The sequence below is a fragment of the Peromyscus maniculatus genome, chromosome 17, assembly GCF_049852395.1.
Source record: "Peromyscus maniculatus bairdii isolate BWxNUB_F1_BW_parent chromosome 17, HU_Pman_BW_mat_3.1, whole genome shotgun sequence".
Classification (NCBI taxonomy): Eukaryota; Metazoa; Chordata; class Mammalia; order Rodentia; family Cricetidae; genus Peromyscus; species Peromyscus maniculatus.
The window spans coordinates 57,760,374-57,776,133 of record NC_134868.1 but is presented as its reverse complement, the minus strand read 5'-3'; the positions used below and the strand labels follow the sequence as shown (position 1 = coordinate 57,776,133).

General features: G+C 53.8%; 1 protein-coding gene across 2 annotated transcripts; it reads left to right on the top strand.

Annotated features, from left to right (window-relative positions):
- Positions 1 to 841: 841 nt before the first annotated feature.
- Positions 842 to 12,441, top strand: F7 (coagulation factor VII). Of its 2 annotated transcripts, none has more exons than XM_006981339.4 (8): positions 842 to 977; positions 5,053 to 5,213; positions 6,976 to 7,000; positions 7,078 to 7,191; positions 8,688 to 8,828; positions 9,942 to 10,051; positions 10,519 to 10,642; positions 11,128 to 12,441. In XM_006981339.4, the coding sequence occupies exons 1-8, from the start codon at positions 911 to 913 to the stop codon at positions 11,718 to 11,720; spliced, it is 1,335 nt and encodes a 444-aa protein (XP_006981401.2). In that variant the 5' UTR covers positions 842 to 910; the 3' UTR covers positions 11,721 to 12,441. The 2 variants fall into 2 exon arrangements, with proteins under 2 accessions (XP_006981401.2, XP_076409836.1); XM_076553721.1 differs by having other exon boundaries at positions 887 to 1,022.
- The last annotated feature ends 3,319 nt before the right edge of the window (positions 12,442 to 15,760 follow it).

Here is a 15,760-nt window from a genome sequence, read left to right as displayed (position 1 = left end):
TTGCCAGTTTTTAACCTGGAAAAGCATGTCTAACAATCTTTAAAGCAACCTCTCTCCATTTCTAGATGCCTTAAGAATCCTCATCCTGGCAGGAGTAGAAGAGAGAGGTGAGCAACAGCCTTTGCGGCACAGAGGACAGGCATGGGGGTGTCCCACTACTGGGATCATTTACTAGAAACACTAGGGAACGGCACAGAGGAAAAGGACATGGGTCATGTAACTGTCTGTAACTAGAAAACTCAGGAGCATTTTAGCATCACCCATTATTAGCAAAAGAGTCCTCAAGACTAACCCGCAAAGCAAGGCACAGGTCCAGAGGAAACAGAAGTGATACAGTTGTCATCGTTAGGATTCGGGGCAGCTCTCTAGCTCTTAAACTTCTAATTACTAACATCATCACCACTGGTCCACAACCTTCCCAGGGCATCTTTAAGCTCTGCTCTTACTTAGGACCACTCCTAAGACTCTTGTTCCTTGTGGAGTGAGGGAGTATCTGTACAGGGTCGCGTATGTGCAGATGGGTGAGTGTAGCATGCATAGGGATGGTACATAAGTGTGAAGATGGTGTGCAAGGGCACAAGTACATGTGCAAGTGTGAGCTGCACGGCCCCGGCCTCCCCTGCAGGTCTTTTCCAGATCTTAGGGCCATACCCAGCATTCTGTCCTTTACAGCGTCATCACTGTGTTGGACGTCCGTCTGTCCCACCTCCGGTCTGAGCCCGCTTTGCCTGCCATAGGGTCCCTCTCTTCCCGGACAGCTGCTGGAGACATGCATGCCACCCTCCAGCCAGCCTCCCGCCACTTCCCGCCTATGCTCTCGCTTTCTCCACCCCCCTTCCCCGCCCCGCTGCCCTTTGCCCCCCCCCCAGCAGCATCTGGACAAGCCTCAGCAGGAAGCGACAGTCTCATCATGGTTCCTCGTGGGCTGATACTGTGTTGCTTTCTGCTCCAGCTTCAGGGACCCCTGGGAGCTGTAGGTATGGAAGTCCTGTCTGTCCGGGGAGGGTTACTCTGTGGACTGGGTGAGTGGAGAAGCCAAGCTGTTTGCAGCAGCGGCTGGGACATCAACAGGCACCCCCTCACAGGCGGCTCCATCTGATGTATGTCCCTGCCAAAAGCAAATAGTGTCTGGATGTTTACCACCAGGAGATAGGCTGTTCTTCATAGGGGGCGGGAGCTTTGGCAATTGTTTTCCAAAGACTTTTTTAGAAGTAGGGAGCTTTACTGTCCCCCTAAGGACAGTGAAGCCTGTGAAGTTGGACCCTGGAGGCCACTCAGTGCCCAGCTCTGGGGCCAGAGGTCCAACATGTCAGGACAGCCACAGGACATTGAGCTACGGGGCTTGCTCAGTCTTGGCCCTGTGGTCATAGCCATAGTTCCTCGTTTAAATGCACACACACACACACACACACACACACACACACACACACACACAGCTCTGAGGCCTCAGGGGAGAGAGTTTGAGAACATACGTGGAAAGTTGCAGGGCCTCACATACAGGAAGAGAGGGTGCCACTAATGTTCCGATGCACAGTGACATGGGCGGTCCAGCTAGTACCGTCCCCTTGGAAATCTATGGCCAGTGGGGACTGCAGCGGATTGTTCTCCTGTGGAGCTGAGTGGTAGCAGGGCAGCCATGGCTTTCCCAGACGTCCCCAGCTTTCCCAGACACTCCGCAGCTGGGTGGGGACCTTGGGATCATGTGTGCTTTGGAGCCCCAGGAGGTTTATGGACGCAAACTTGCCTTCTCCTAAGGGCTCACCGTGAGCTCAGCCTGATCAAGCTGTCTGTGTCCGGTGGCTGGTGACAGATGGGTCTTCCTCTGCCTGGTGAAGGTCCTTGACTGGTTACGTTTGCCAGCATTCCCATCCTTCCTTTCCAAACCAGACCGAGTCTCGAGGAACACCACTTAGGAAAGACTCTCCAACGTGAGAAAGACACAGTGATCCTCGGCCCTTCCTCTTCCCTCTCACCGTCCCTTCCCAAGATGATGCATCTGACTTCCATTCTCGTCCTCCCAGAGGACCCTCCTTTTGGGTACGCCAGCATCCTCCCAGTGACCAGAGCCACCCTTTTAGCCCCACCTAATGCCAATCCCTCCCAGCAAGGCCCATAGAGGTTTTCCTTCCTTAAATGTGCCACCTCTACATAGGGAAGACCTGTCCCCATCTCCTTTACCCTCTTCTTGAATACACTGGCTGCTTTTGACTCTTCCCTAACTGTCTTTCTTCTTGTCTTCTCTCTTCCGACCCCAGGCAGATGCCTTCCCATGGCTGCCCCTCTCATGGACATCCCAGGCACACAGTTCATGTAGCGTAGTTGTCTTATGGGGACTTTCAGGGCCTCATCTGCATACTTGGTTTCCACTCCTGACTAATTTTAGGTTACTTAAAACCCTCATCCCCTCCCCCCACATCATATCTGGGGTTCAGACCCCATGTCCATTGGGGTGTCCCAAAGAATCCTCAAATTCAGCATGTCCAAACTATCGTGGCAGCCTCCACCAAACCTTTGCTTTTCCGAAGCCAGGTGGGGAGCACTGGTCACCTAGTTTCTGTCAGGATCGCTGGCAGGCAGGGCTGTGTGGGGAAGGCTGGATCTGGTTCTGGGACCTAACGGAACATCTCCAATGTAGCAAATCACAGGCCCAGGAGGCCCAGTTGAGGCAGGTGTGACCATGGCACCCAGGGTTGGTGATATGTTCTCATAAGATCTGAAGCCCCAGGCCTGTATGACTTGAGGTTCCTGAATTGACTCGGGACACAGCACAGGGGACACAGATGTGGGAATGGACGAAGAATTTAAAGAGTGTTTGAGCACACGTTCTCCTGTGTTCACAACGTGTGGTTTACTGCCTCCCTTTTGCTGGACGTCACGTCTTCAGCCTGTGTTCCCTGACAGCACAGGAGACTGGCAGCCCCAGACTATTCCCACCAATACATCACTTAGTGAGTTTTTGTATGCCCTCCAACTGTTTTCTCATTGTAAATCCCTGAAGGAGATAGTAAGCAGGTCAAACCATGTGCATATGGTAAGTTTTCATTTCATCTAATGCATGTATCACCATACACTTCTATGTAAGCGGTGCTGTGTTATCTGTCACCAACCATCAGTGAAAACCCACCCAGTTTAAATTCAGCTGAGCTGGGAGCTGTCATTCTCTGTGACCTGCAGCCCGTAGAAGAGGGTATGCCATTGAAGGAACCAACCTACGGCCTTCCATTCCTTGAGATGGACAGGAACTCTTTGGTTCCTACCCCAGAATAGAAAAAGATTAAAGTGGGTAGGTTGTTCAGTCACTGAGGGAGATGGATATGACTGTGTCCATCACTGAGAGATCTAGTGTGTGTGGTTTCCTTCACTCTCTGGGAGGATCCACTGTGGGTGTGGAGGATCCAGTAGTGGTGTGGAGAATCCAGTGCTGATGTGAAAAGTCCAGTGTGGGTGTAGAGGATCCAATGTGGGTGTGGAGGATCCAGTACTGGTGGGGAGGATCCAGTGTGGGTGTAGAGGATCCAGTGTGGGTATGGAAGATCCAGTGTAGGTGTGGAGAATCCAGTGTGGGTATGGAGGATCCAGTGTGTGTGTGTAGGATCCAGTGTGTGTGTGGAAGATCCAGTGTGTGTGTGGAGGATCCAGTGCTGGCAGGGAGGATCCAGTGCTGGTGGGGAGGATCCAGTGCTGGCAGGGAGGATCCAGTGCTGGTGGGGAGGATCCAGTGCTGGTGGGGAGGATCCAGTGTGGGTGTAGAGGATCCAGTGTGGGTATGGAAGATCCAGTGTAGGTATGGAGGATCCAGTGTGGGTATGAAGGATCCAGTGCTGGTGGGGAGGATCCAGTGCTGGCAGGGAGGATCCAGTGCTGGCGGGGATAATCCAGTGTGGGTGTAGAGGATCCAGTGTGGGTATGGAAGATCCAGTGTTGATATGGAGGATCCAGTGTGGGTGTGGAGGATACAGTGCTGGTGGGGAGGATCCAGTGCTGGTGGGGAGGATCCAGTGCTGGCAGGGAGGATCCAGTGCTGGCGTGGAGAATCCAGTGTGGGTGTAGAGGATCCAGTGTGGGTATGGAAGATCCAGTGTTGATATGGAGGATCCAGTGTGGGTGTGGAGGATACAGTGCTGGTGGGGAGGATCCAGTGCTGGCAGGGAGGATCCAGTGCTGGCGGGGAGGATCCAGTGTGGGTATGGAAGATCCAGTGTTGATATGGAGGATCCAGTGTGGGTGTGGAGGATCCAGTGCTGGTGGGGAGGATCCAGTGTGGGTGTAGAGGATCCAGTGTGGGTATGGAAGATCCAGTGTGGGTATGGAAGATCCAGTGTGGGTATGGAGGATCCAGTGTGGATATGGAGGATCCAGTGCTGGTGTGGAGGATCCAGTGTGGGTGTGGAGGATCCAGTGTAGGTAGGTGTGGAGGATCCAGTGCTGGTGTGGAGGATCCAGTGTGGGTATGGAGGATCCAGTGTGGGTGTGGAAGATCCAGTGTGAGTGTGGAAGATCCAGTGTGGGTGTGGAGGATCCAGTGTAGGTAGGTGTGGAGGATCCAGTGCTGGTGTGGAGGATCCAGTGCTGTTGGGGAGAATCCAGTGCTGTTGGGGAGGATCCAGTGTGGGTATGGAGGATCCAGTGCTGGTGGGGAGGATCCAGTGCTGGTGGGGAGGATCCAGTGTGGGTATGGAGGATCCAGTGTGGGTATGGAGGATCCAGTGTGGGTGTGGAGGATCCAGTGTGGGTATGGAGGATCCAGTGTGGGTGTGGAGGATCCAGTGCGGGTGTGGAGGATCCAGTGTAGATATGGAGGATCCAGTGTAGATATGGAGGATCCAGTGTGGGTGTGGAGGATCCAGTGCTGGTATGGAGGATCCAGTGTGGGTGTGGAGGATCCAGTGCTGGTGTAGAGGATCCAGTGTGGGTGTGGAGGATCCAGTGCGGGTGTGGAGGATCCAGTGTGGGTGTGGAGGATCCAGTGCGGGTGTGGAGGATCCAGTGCGGGTGGCTTCTGAGCAGCTTGAGGAAAGCCGCCAGTATTGCATGGGACCTTCTGTTTCTCAGTTTTCATAACCCAGGAGGAAGCACACAGTGTCCTGCACAGGCAACGGCGTGCCAACTCCTTCATGGAGGAGCTTTGGCCAGGCTCCCTGGAGAGAGAGTGCCTTGAGGAGAAGTGCTCCTTTGAGGAGGCCCAGGAGATCTTCAAGAGCACCGAGAGGACAGTGAGTGCCCTCACCCCGGGTGCCGGCTCCTGTGTAGCACTGAGACTGGCAGGAAGTGAGCTGGGGATTGTGAGGGTCACACCTGTGTCTCTGAACCTGTCTCCCCATTTCTGTGGTAGTTGTCGCTCAGTACACATAGGAACCCTGAAACACACAGGCTTCTACTCTCAGCATACAAATTTTTACAACAACAAAAAAAAACCTTCCTGAAGCACACCTGATATGTGTATTTTCCTAAAGGAAAATCCCTTATTCCCTAGGGATCCAGGGCTGCCCCAGAAGTTGAAGTTGACCTGAGAAGGGAAGATTGCCCTCCCAGGAAGGGCTGGCCACACACGCACGCACGTGCACACACACGCACTCACGCACACACACGCACGTGCACACACACTCACGCACATGCACGCACACACATGCACACACACTCACGCACACGCACACATGCACGTGCACACACATGTGCACACACACACTCATGCACATGCACACGCGTGCACACACACACACACACACACACTCCTCACTGCTGTCCCTGAAGCAGGCAGCTCCTCTGGAAACATGTGACAACACTGTGGCTTCCTCCACCACACTCGGCCATGTGCACAAATCTGTCTTCGCTTCTGATTTGATCTGTTTGTTTGTTTTAGTTTGTTGAGACAAAGTCTTGCTATGTAGCCCAGGCTGGCCTCCACCCTCCATCTCCCTGCCTCTGCCTCCCAATTCCTGGAATTACAAGTCTGCGCTACTCTGCCTGGCCCTGTGGTTTCATTTTGTGGACAAGGAATATTTAAACATTATTGAGTATTTCCCTTTAACATTTTCCTAGGATGGGTGTGTCGGGGAGACTGGGTTCATCCCATTTCCCTTTGTCCTCATCTCTGGAAAAGGTCGTCAGTCACAGTCACATCCCCAAGCTATGTGAGGGACCTGTTCATTCTCCGAGGGATTTTTTTCCCTCACCAGCTTTGACTCAAATCACATCTCACACTCACAGAACATCTCTCTCACACACAAGAGTTCTCACACAGAGGACCTCACACTCACAGGAGACCTCACACTCACAGGCGGCCTCATACTCACAGGAGGCCTCACACTCAGAAGGCCTCACACAGGAAATTCACGCGTACAGGAGAATTTACACCCACAGAACACCTCATTCTCCCAGGATGCCTCACACACTCGGAGGAGGCATCACACAGGGTGAGACCCCTCATTCACAGACCAGCTCTTTCACAAATGTCCTCACACGCGTGGGACTCCTCACACAGGGAACCCGTAGGAGTTGCTTTTCTCACTGAAGGAAAGACGGGTTTATTTTGGTTCACGGTTCAGGAGGAAGTCCATCACAGCACGCAGGGAAGGCACGAGAGCAGGACAGGAGGCAGCCAGTCACCGTGCATCCAGTCAGGACGCAGGGAGCGATGGATGCTGGTGCTCCTCTACCTCACTTCTTCTTTATTCAATCCAGGGCTCCCCTGGGACAATGCCCCTGACACTTAGAGTTCCAGGCCACAGCTAGAGAAAGTCAGCTCAGGGCCAGAACTCAGGTGCTCTGGTCTTGGCTTTAGATATCTCTAGAAAAGGCATAGAAAAAAAAATCAACCTTGGATAAGGCCTCCTCATTTCCAAAAGAAACCTGTCTTCCCAAGCCCCTCACGGAGGCCCTGGTCAGGAGCCCCACCCCTAGCTCCCAAGGCCCCTCCGTGGACGCTAACAGTACTCCTCGTGAACGTGCCTCACACAGCTTTTTCTTCCCCCCTAGAAGCAGTTCTGGATTGTTTACACTGGTGAGTAGGAGAGAAGTTACCTGTGCCTCTCCCCCAGAGACCTTCTCTGCAGCCCACTAATGCTGACTCACCCACAGATGGGGACCAATGCGCCTCGAATCCGTGCCAGAACGGGGGCACCTGCGAGGACCACCTCCAGGCTTACATCTGCTTCTGCCTCCTAGACTTTGAGGGCCGGAACTGTGAGACGAGTGAGACCAGCTCCCTGCCTCAGTTTACAGATGGATGGAGTGGGGAGGGGGGGCCTGAGCGCCTGGTTCCAGGGTGTACAGCCCCATCAAGGAAGAGGGGGGATGTCCAATCCAGCCTCAGCCCCTGTGGGAAATCCATCTAGGAGACATTAAGTTCTCTTTTCAAACTGGGAGCCTTTGATTTATGAGTCTAAGATTTGGGGTCTCAGACTCGGTTTCCCTTTTGGCTCTCTGGGAATTCTGGCGGTCTGGAGAGAGCTAAGGGAGGGTCCCTGTGTCACTATCCAGATTCTGTCCCCACCAGGCAAGTCAGCCGGGTAAACACCATCCTCTGCCCGCGGGTTTGAAGGTATGAAGTCTTTCTTCAGCATTAAAACAGCAAATTATCGATCACTAGCATTCTGGCCCCAGCAGTCCGTCCCCTAGTGGGCCTCATAGACTCTCCTGGCTGCAGAAAGACACATGAGTATTTTGTTTCACCAAAATTGGAGAAGAGGCCTGAAGCAGGCTTCCAGGTGTGCTCTTCCGTGGCCTCGCACGGGCGGCCCTCGATCCTTCTGGAATGGCATGTAAAGTACTAGGGAGTATCACCAACCTAGCAAGTCCTTATTTAACCCCGGCCCTCGGTGTGCAGTCATACAGATGTGCAAGCCCTGTCTCCAGCCCCTCCCGGAGCCCAAGGCCCACCCTCAACCATACCTTCAGCTAGCCATCTGTACGGCCCAAGGCCCCAGACGAGCAGCAGTATTCTGGTCGGAGAATCTCCCAAGGTTGCCTCTTGAGTCAGGGCAAAGGGCTCCTCTCTTCGGCCCAAGGGCTCCTTGTTGCCGAAGCGGGTTCTTGTTGTTGGATGCCTCCTGATCTCATCAGGAGGGAGAGAAGGGGTTCACTAAGAGTCCCTGGCCTGAGAGGCCTGTGCATCTCAGTGAGCACTGGTTGTGAGCCACAGGACAGGCCTCCATACTGACGCTCTGGGCTCACACGCTGAGCCAGCTTCTAATGCCCATGCGCTGCACAGCTGAACCGACCACGCCCCTCTTCTGTCTGGGCCAGTGGCCTATGCTGGAACCAAGGGCCTGGATGGCTCACGTGGTCTTGAAGGTTGGCCCTAGGATAGTTTCCCTCTTTGCCCCTTCCATGGGCCAGTCTCCCGTTCTGTTGAGAGTTTTCCCTGTTCCCGGGAAGCGTTTGCTTACCTTCAGAACCCTTCCCAGCATCTCCTTAGATTCTTGGAAGGGGAAGCCGCCACACCCTAGCCTAGCATCCTCCAAATGCCACCGAGGCCGCTGCCGCCGTCACCGTCAGGATTGCTCAGATGTGTGACTCCCAGCTCCAGGTCTCCTCCCTCCAGCTCAGTCCACAGGGCAGGTGACACCAAGTTCAGCCTTGGTCATCTGCAGCCACACACCGCCTCCCAAGGGGACAAAAGCAACCACCGTGGTGGTTGACCTGCCAACCTTGTAAAGGCCTCTCAGACTGTCTTCTCCCGTCCTCAGACAAGAATGAGCAGCTGATCTGTGCAAAGGAAAATGGTGGCTGTGACCAGTACTGCGCTGACCATCCGGGGACCAAGCGCACCTGCTCCTGTCACGAGGACTATGTGCTCCAGCCGGATGAGGTGTCCTGCAAACCGAAAGGTAACGGGCCCCAAGGGCTGGCGCTGTCTCACACGCCCAAGCGCCGGTCACCTTCGCTGGCCTGTGGCAAGTTATCAGCCCAAAGACTATAACAAGGCCAGACCCCTGCTAAGCCAGTGTCTGATAGACACTGAATGGCTGAGAGGTGGGAGATGGGGAGCTGAAGGGCACCCTGCCGGGGAGCGCTTAGCTTGGAACTCTGAGCCAGCATCCCGCACTGTCTCACATGCCCTGAATATCGAAGGCAGGCCAGGAGGGAAATGAGGGCCTTCATCTCCTCTAATGCCCAATTCGGACATCTCTGGGACACACCTGGGAGTCAGAGACACACCCGTCCAATGTGCCCACTGCTGCACCGAGAAGAGCGTGAGATGACTTGTCATGACAAACTACGTGCTTTTTTGTGCGTGTGGCTGGGGGACATGTTGTGAGTGCACTGTCTGCAGAGGTCAGGGGGTGTCAGACCCCCTGAAGTTACCGTGTTACTGCTGGGAGCTGCCTGACATAGAGGCTGGGGACCGAACTCGGGTCCTCTGCAAGAGTGGTAGACGATGCTCTTAACTGCTGAGCATCTCCCCAGCCTCAGCCCCAGATGCCTTCAAGTTCTCCATAACGAGACTATTGAAGGGAAACAAACGTTCTCCACAATGAGACTATTGAAGCTCTATTTCCAAAGGCCCCGGCTTCCCCGGGAGAGGATGGATTCAGCCTGGTCCATGAAACTGGCATGTCAGCGGACCCCACAACTAAATCTTCTTTCTTACCCAAAGACTTTGCAGTAAGGGAGGAAGGATGAGCGAGGTCAAAACAGCGCATCCTTCTGTTCATTTTCACACAGACCATCACTTTCCAAACCCGAGTACTAGGTCTACCCGAGGAAGACCTGCCAGACTGCGGCCCTAGAAAGCGGGACCTCAGTCTTCCCTAAACCAATGTCTGTCTCCTCTCCCAGAGGCTGCAGTAGGCCTCCCTGCCCACCCTAGAGGGAAGCACCCATCTGCTCTGCCCTGAGGCCTCCCACCGTCCCTAGCAGGGGCCCGCTGCTTCTGAACCTCTTCCCACAAGCACCTTCTCCTCGGCACACACCCCCTTCCTGTCTTCTGTTTCATACAGTTGAGTATCCATGTGGAAAAATACCTGTTCTGGAAAAAAGAAATTCCAGCGGCCCCCAAGGCCGGATTGTGGGAGGCAAGGTGTGCCCCAAAGGCGAGTGTCCGTGGCAGGTAAGGCCCTCGGTCCTGTGCAGACCCCGCTTCTCTAGCTCTGCCTCCCTGACTTCAGTGTTTGTACCCCCGGAGTGTGGAAGTTTTGAATTGGGTCATGTTTACACATAAGGAACATGGGCCTCCACCCCACCCACATCCCAAGGTGTACACACACACACACACACACACACACACACACACACACACACACACGCGCGCGTGCGCGCGCGCGCGCATGCTCGCTCGCTCGCTCGCTCGCACTCACGCACGTGCACATGCATGTTCAGGTGGGTCACATGAGAACCTGCACACACACCCCATCATCTAGCATCCCCGTTGTCTACCAGAGCCACCAGATCCAGGGCTGCTCTAAATCCCCAGAGGCCCTGTTGGGCAGGCAGGAATCTTGTCAAGCCATCTGCTTCCTGGAGGCAAGGAGACCATAACAACAGTGTGACTTTCTGTGTCGTTGTGCCCCTGCCCAGGCTGTGCTGAAAAGCAGTGGGGCATTGCTGTGTGGGGCCATCCTATTGGACACCACATGGATAGTGTCTGCAGCCCACTGTTTTGATAGCATCCCAAGCTGGAGGAACATCACAGTGGTGGTGGGTAGGTATGACCTGTCCCTGGGCATTTTCAAACTGACCATGGCTCAGGGGCTGAGGCTCCATGGCCCATCAGCCTCCCTGACCAGATGACATCTCCAAGGAGGGCCACACTGGAGCTGACCCACTTTGTCCTCTGGGCTCCTCCCCACCCCCCACTCAGGGAATAGGGGGAGGTTTGGGGTTGCTTTTTCCACCCTGCCCCTCTCATGAACCTGGGTCCATCCACTCCTCACTCCCCCTCAGTACCCAGGCCCCAGGTTCAGCGCACTCACAACCTTCCTTCCATAAATGCAGCGGGCCCTGGTGCTGGCTTTCCCTGGGACCCTGTAGAGGATACAAATTCTCCAGATACCAGAGGCTGAACTGGCCACAGCCCTGTCCATATGCTCTAGGCCAGAGGGCCAAGACAAGCAAGAATTCTGGGTGGGGATACGACCACACATGGTGGGATATGTACCATGAGAGGTACGGCTGGCTTCCCCTCAGGTGAGCATGACTTCAGTGAGAGGGACGGCACCGAGCAAGTACGACGGGTGGTCCAGGTTGTATTCCCTGACAAGTACGTCCGAGGCAAGATCGACCATGACATCGCCCTTCTCCGCCTCCACCCGCCTGTGACCTTCACTGACCACGTGGTACCCCTGTGTCTGCCTGAAAGGGCCTTCTCTGAGATGACCCTGTCCAGAATCCGCTTCTCAAGGGTGAGTGGCTGGGGTAAGCTGCTGGACCGCGGCGCCACAGCCCTGGAGCTCATGGCTGTCGAAGTGCCCCGGATGATGACTCAGGACTGCCTGGAGCATGCCAAGCACAGTCCCGACACCCCCCAAATCACAGAGAACATGTTCTGCGCTGGCTACATGGACGGCACTAAGGATGCCTGCAAGGGAGACAGCGGCGGCCCCCACGCCACACACTACCGTGGCACGTGGTACCTGACTGGTGTGGTCAGCTGGGGGGAGGGCTGTGCAGCCGTCGGCCACATTGGGGTGTACACCAGGGTCTCCAGGTACACGGATTGGCTGATCAAGGTCATGAACTCCAAGCTCCAGGTTGGGATTCAGCGAGTCGAACTATTCTAGCTCCTTGGACAGCCCAGCCTTTCTGAGGAGGAAATTGCTGCTGTGAGGATGCTGTTATGTATCAAAACCTACTGACTCTCCTGCTATTCCTGGGGTGGGGAAGGAGAAAGAGGTAAAGAGAGGATCAAGAGTGAAGGGACGGTGGTGGCGCACGCCTCTAATCCCAGCACTCGGGAGTCAGAGCCAGGCGGATCTCTGTGAGTTTGAGGCCAGCCTGGGCTACCAAGTGAGCTCCAGGAAAGGTGCAAAGCTACACAGAGAAACCCTGTCTCAAAAAACAAACAAAAATAAATAAAAAAAAAAAAACAAGAGCGAAGTAAAGAAAGCGATAGAGCGAAGGAGGCAGAGAGGGAGGTAAAGGGAAGAGGCCGAGAGAGAGGGAAACAGGAAGGGAAGCAGAGGGAAGAGTCTGAATTAGAGATTAACAAAGACACTCAGAGAGGCTGGGTAGCAGAGCCACAGGCAGGCAGCCCCAAGAGACAGGGTGGTCCTGAGGGAGACGAGGTCCAGCCTGTGCTACTGTCTCCCTGCAGCTCCCTCCCATCTGCCTGCGGTGCTACAGACAGTAGGTGTGCACACAGGCATATGGAACACGTGTGTGCACAAGCATGCATGTGCATTCATGACACATACACCCTCTGCACCATTGTTCACTTTGGCTTCTCCCTTTTTTGTGCGAGTACCCTGTCTCTGTTTCAATTAAATGAGAAACACCGTCTGAGCTTGTGGGGGTCATCCTTCCAGGCTTCCCAAGGGAGAGTGTCCCTGAGGTAGTGTGCACACCTGCCATTCACTGCTTCCCACCTGACAGCGAATGACTGACCTTCTCAGCACACCTTGGAGATGCCTATTGTCCCCCTGGGTTGACTTTAACTCCCTGAGTGGAGCCTCTGATGCCCAGTCAGATGCACGTGGGCAGGGCTGTTCTTCCTGGGAAGAAAGAGAAGGTAGACTGATAGCCAAGGGGGAGCCTAAGGGACGGGGTTCGGTCAGTGCTTGCGGGCCCGCAGTCTCCCCAATCATCAGTAGGTAACACGGGTGTCCAGCTCACAGAGCTGTCTTGAGATGGCACCAAGAGCCCCTGAGAGGCCTTACTTGAGGTCTAGCTCTCCGAAGACTGACGCGATCAGTTTGGGATGTGCTGGTTCTCTAATCAGCACTTCCTTTCTGGAGTGGAGCCAGAGAGAGGGTAGGGTATAAAGGAAGGAACACGCACGCACGCATGCACGCACGCACACACACATCCTCCGTCAAACCAGCATTAGTTTTTGGCCCTAACCCCAGACCACAGGTCTGCTATGAGTACCTTGCCTCCTCACCCCGGATGCCACCACAGATTCAATGTAGGCACCGTGACTTCCGCATAGGCATCACCAGGCGGGGCAGAGGTCAGACCCCAGATACCAGCTGACAGCCACCAGAGCACACCACACATCTTTTCCGAGCTCTGTTACAGTCTGGCACAGCCCGATTAAGGCCAGTGACTTCCCTCCTGGTGAGATGCCAGCACCAGCCTCAACATCTGGCATCCCTGGGTGTGTTTGTCAGGCACCCAGAGCGTGCCAAGGCCCTCTCGGCACTGGCAACCGTGATAAGCCAAACACCATTCCAGTATTCTCTGGCTACGTGCATGCAGCCACGGTCATGAGCTGTTGCCTAATCAGCCACCGTAGGCAGCACAGGCTCCATAGCCAGTACCGTGGGCGTAAGGAGCCCCATTTCTGCCCGCTAATGTGCAGACACCGAGTGCATACTCCCCAGCTCACAAACATCTTCGCCAGGTGAGACTGCTAAGGAGGACTTGGTCAACGTGAGCTCCAGCAGTCCCGCCCACTTGGAGAAAGTGGGGACAGGGTGAGTGCTGGATTTTAGAGAGTTTTGTTGTCGCTGCTGCCGTTTTCCGGGGACTCTGAAGCATAGACTCTCAGTGGTACCTCCTGGTGACGGGCCGTGAGCTCAGAACCTCTGAGTCTGTCATTACAAGAAAGATTTCTGGGCTCGGGGAAGCCCTGCCGCCGCCTGGCTTGTAGCCCCAGTTACGTGCAGACACGCTCCCAGCAGAGTCACATGGCCACAGCATGGGAGAGGAGCTGTTTCCACATTTACAGCTCTCTCTGGCCTCCTCCTTCAGAACTGAGGGAAAACGGCCGCCCCTTTGTAGAACCCACCCAAGGTGTGAGCCATGTGCTCTGAATAAGTGTCCGTGACCGTCAAAGCCCGGACCTCCCCTCACACATCCTCCACCTTCCAGGCCTACAGCAAGATTGGAAGTGGCAGGCCCAGCGGACAGTCACACCCTCACCACACCCTCCCCCCAACCAACCCTGATGTGTGCCATGGGTCCCCGTGGACCATCCTGGATGTCACAACAGAGAAGTGAACTTGTGCCAAGACACAGCAGTTCAGGGCTTGGGTCCCCAGTAGCCTAGACTATTTCTGTGACTAGACTGTGCAGCCCTTGTTCAAGGGACACACTTGTGCCCAGAGTTAGCTGGGGCCAGCCAGAGGACTGAGGGCTTGGATGCAAATGTCACATGTGCCCTGGTACCCAGGTTTTACCTCATCTCCATCTCAGCTTCTGTTTCTGCAAAAAAAAAAAAAAAGAGAGAAAGTGACACTTTGACCAGATGTGTAAGTACTAGCAGGGGATGGGGTGAGTATTAGAAACCCAGAAAATACCCATCAAATGGTATTGTCACTCTCTGTTGCACGAATCCTAAATGGTCTTATAGTAAAAACCCAGAGCCAGATGTTGGGGTCAATGCTGGAAGATCAGAGGAAACAAGCCACAGCCACTTCTCACCTCGCCAACTCCTCAGCTGAAAAGAGAAGATCCTGTCTCCACCAGTCCTCAGACTGGATGTCTCTGAGTCCTCAGCTGAAAGGGTCTAATTCCTGTCTCCTCCCGACTTATATTCTTTTCTCTGCCCAGCCATATCTCTTCCTGCCTCAACCTTCCTAGTGCTGGGATTAAAGGTGTGTGACTCCCAAGTACTGGGATTAAAGGTGTGTGATCCCAAGTGCTGGGATTATAGGTGTGTGCCACCACTGCCTGGCTGTTTCTCTTTTAAACTGAATTGATCTCATGTAGTCCAGGGTGGCTTTGAACTCATAGAGATCCAGACGGATCTCTGCCTCCCAAGTGCTAGGATTAAAGATGTGTGTCATTCTCAGAAGTATTAAAAAATATGATGTAACATTTTAATTCTAATGTCTTCCTCATTGACATGTACACTGTATGTATTACTTGGTGTAGATATTGACATAGAGATCTTTAAACTGCATTGCAAATATTCTTTTCTGTGTTATAATAATGTACATCTTTAAAGGCCCTGAGGCATGTTGCTGTAAATGTCCGATTATGAAAAACTGAAAGCTCAGTTACAGATTCAGTGCCGGGGTCATTGTGCGCAGTTGTGGGTGGTGATGAGAACAACACGCTGTGTCATCCCCAGGATTTGCATGCCTTGCTCAAGCTCCTACATTGCTGTGTTTCTCATAGGACATACTTTTTAAAAATACCCTTTCTCAGAACGCAGAGTGCTGGTTAACTCATCCTACTTCTCGGCTTGGGCTACTGCTGCTTAAAACTGAACGCAGGCCCTTGGCTATACCCAACTAGTTTTGCTGGGAAAACAAAGCAGGAACCAGGCTGTCCTTACTCCCTATCTACTTCAAACAGAAGTTAGCGTGTTGATTAAAAGATAATTTTGCTGTCCCTCGAATATTTTGAACGCTACCTCCTATGAACTCAAGGGACATAAAAATATAAATATGAAAATGAATTTTATATCTAGAAAACACTAATAAAGAATGTTGTAATGGGGAAAAAAATAAAGGTGTGTGCCACCACTGCCTGACCTCTCTGGCTAACTCTGTGGCTGGCCCTGTCCTCTGAACTTTAGGCCAGCTTTATGTCTTAGATTACAAATAACCACCACAGCTCTCAGCACAAAACAGGCCTTTCCGGGCCGTTTGGGATAAGGATAGCCCGCCCTGAAAAGGCTGGAGTTGGTGACCACATCTCCCAGTCCCCTGAC